Source organism: Etheostoma spectabile, chromosome 9 (assembly GCF_008692095.1).
Source record: "Etheostoma spectabile isolate EspeVRDwgs_2016 chromosome 9, UIUC_Espe_1.0, whole genome shotgun sequence".
Classification (NCBI taxonomy): Eukaryota; Metazoa; Chordata; class Actinopteri; order Perciformes; family Percidae; genus Etheostoma; species Etheostoma spectabile.
In genome coordinates, this window is record NC_045741.1 from 23,421,548 (window position 1) to 23,423,865 (window position 2,318).

General features: G+C 39.6%; 1 protein-coding gene across 1 annotated transcript in view; it reads left to right on the forward strand.

The window, feature by feature from the left end:
* The window catches only part of LOC116696032 (cadherin-24), a 27,618-nt gene that overhangs the window by 17,874 nt on the left and 7,426 nt on the right, over window positions 1–2,318 (forward strand). Inside the window, exon 6 of the mRNA XM_032526696.1 lies at window positions 1,677–1,858. Within this exon, the coding sequence (XP_032382587.1) occupies window positions 1,677–1,858 (182 nt within the window). The remainder of the gene's footprint in view (window positions 1–1,676; window positions 1,859–2,318) is intronic.

The following is a 2,318-nucleotide window of genomic DNA, read 5'->3' on the forward strand; positions in this document are numbered from 1 at the left end:
AATATATTTTGATGTTCTGTTGTGACAATAAAACTAATTATTATGAGAGCGTTACGTAGGCTACATATCTGATCGACTGGGAAGAAAAACAATACCACTCAAATAGATAGTTCTCTGCATCCCGACCATGTCAACACTGGCAGTCGGAAAAACAACGTAATCACGGGGGGCGGCCCCTGATATTCCCAGGTGGCATGAATGCACCATTAGTCTCTGTGTCTTCTTTTGTCTGTGTCGGACCTTTGTTCTGTATTGTGGAGTACTGTCCTTTCTCTTGTGTGTCGGTGTTCCAGTTTGTTCCGTGTTTCCTGGTCTTTTGTAATCCTCAGTATTGCCGGAAATATTTTGTATTTTGGAATAGTTTCTTCAGTTGTACCCATTACTTAATTAAATCTTTAAACTCAACACGGCTCTGTCTTCTCTGCATTTGGGTCCAAGCCTCGCCACTCCCGTGACGGATCGTGACATAATCTGCCAATTGATGAGTCATTTCAGCTCCAACACAGACTAAATGTCTAACATGTACAGTGTGCAGGGTTTTTCCTGCATAGAGGCATTTTTGGCGCCCCCCAAACAGGATTTAGTCAGCCCCAAAGGAAAATGACAAGCACCAAAATGACAAGAATTGAGAATAAAAATAGCAATTTAAATTCTCTCTAAATGTGTTTAAAAGCAGTTTACCAAACAACCTTTGAACAAGCAGAACATTAACTTAAATATGAGCGCTGATCTCAGTTTTATCTGCAGAGTCAGGCTGTACTGGACTCTCCCGCCCATTTATTGAAATATTGATATCATTTTTTTAACCAATTTTTTGGCGGGTTTTATTTACTCAATCATAAAATACATTGTTGTTAGTCAAATTATCAGAAATAACAGGAAAATGCTTAGATTTCTTTCAAATTAGGTAACACACACTCATTGCTTTTACTGTACGCGGACGGATCATTCCCCCCCTCAAAAGCCACAATGTGAGTCAGGAAAAACCCTGAGGGCAAATGAGGGCTTTGAATTTGTGCATGGGTTAAACTCGTTAGTAGCATACAATTTAGTTCATGTTTCATTCTAGATTACACGTGCCTATATCTGTACACTGAAGGAAGGGTTAGTGTTCCTCCTCTCCTCGCTGGTCCTTCCAGATACAGTACCTTCCTAACACAGTTCCACTGGAAGAGATATTCCCTGCAAAGATGCATTTAAAAGTTCAGCCGAAGCTAATAAGGCTTCTTCAGTCAGAGTCAGCCATACCAAGAGTCCGATTTTCAAATTTACACTCCCACAAGACATTCCCAACAGGGAAATACACATTAAATAGCAGTGTCGCTCTGGAAGATATGATATAAGCTTCAGCTGAAAGTAAGAATGCAATTTACGCAGACGTTTGGATTCAGTCTATCATCTCTTACGTAAGAAGAACATAAGGGTCTCTTTACAGCCGTTATGAAAAGATGGAATGATAACAGCGATAACTAACTCATCTAATGTATTACACACTGTATGTGAATAGTGTATTAAAATAGATTTGAAAAGAAAATGGGATCCAATGCCTTAAACTTGGACATGAAATATGTAAATGAGAGCCATAATAGCCACGTGCATTATGTTCGTTGATACCAAATTGTATCCCGCTGTATCTTGTGCAGACAACCATTGTGTTGATGTTTTCCTCTGTGCAGGTGCGTGGTCCTTCTCCATCTCCGAGCTAGCAGCACCAGGTGTGGAGGTGGGCCGTCTCACTGCGTCTGATCCTGATCTGGGAGAAAATGCACAGCTGGAGTTCAGTATCCTGGACACCGAAGAGGCTGAAACCTTTAATATAAGCGGTAGAGACCAGGAGGCTGTCATTGTGCTGAACAAGGTGAGCGACGCAGGTACAGACACCTGATGTTATCATAGGAGGATCTCAAGCCGTTTTAGCCTATTTTGTTTTTTCAAAAATTAGTTGTTTTTTTTAAAATACACTTACAATGGGCTAAGTTAAAATAAGCAATTCTCCAATTAAAAGTGATGTTTGTATGATGATTTAATATGTCTTCTCACCATGGATGTATAAGTAAAGAGTACTTTAAACTAACTTTTTGGGGGGCAATTTACTTGGTGAAATATATTTAAAACAAATATGTGAGGGTTGCTTCTTGCTTATACAATATACAGTATTAGTTGTCTGAGAATCTCTTTTATATCCAAGCAAAATTTGAGTTGTAATCAAATCGGGATTCGGGACCTTGTGAATCGGAATGGAAACGATTCGTGAAATCATTGGGCCTTTGTTGTCGTTAGATATCGTCGGTAAGGTGTGTGTGTGTGTGTGTGTGTGT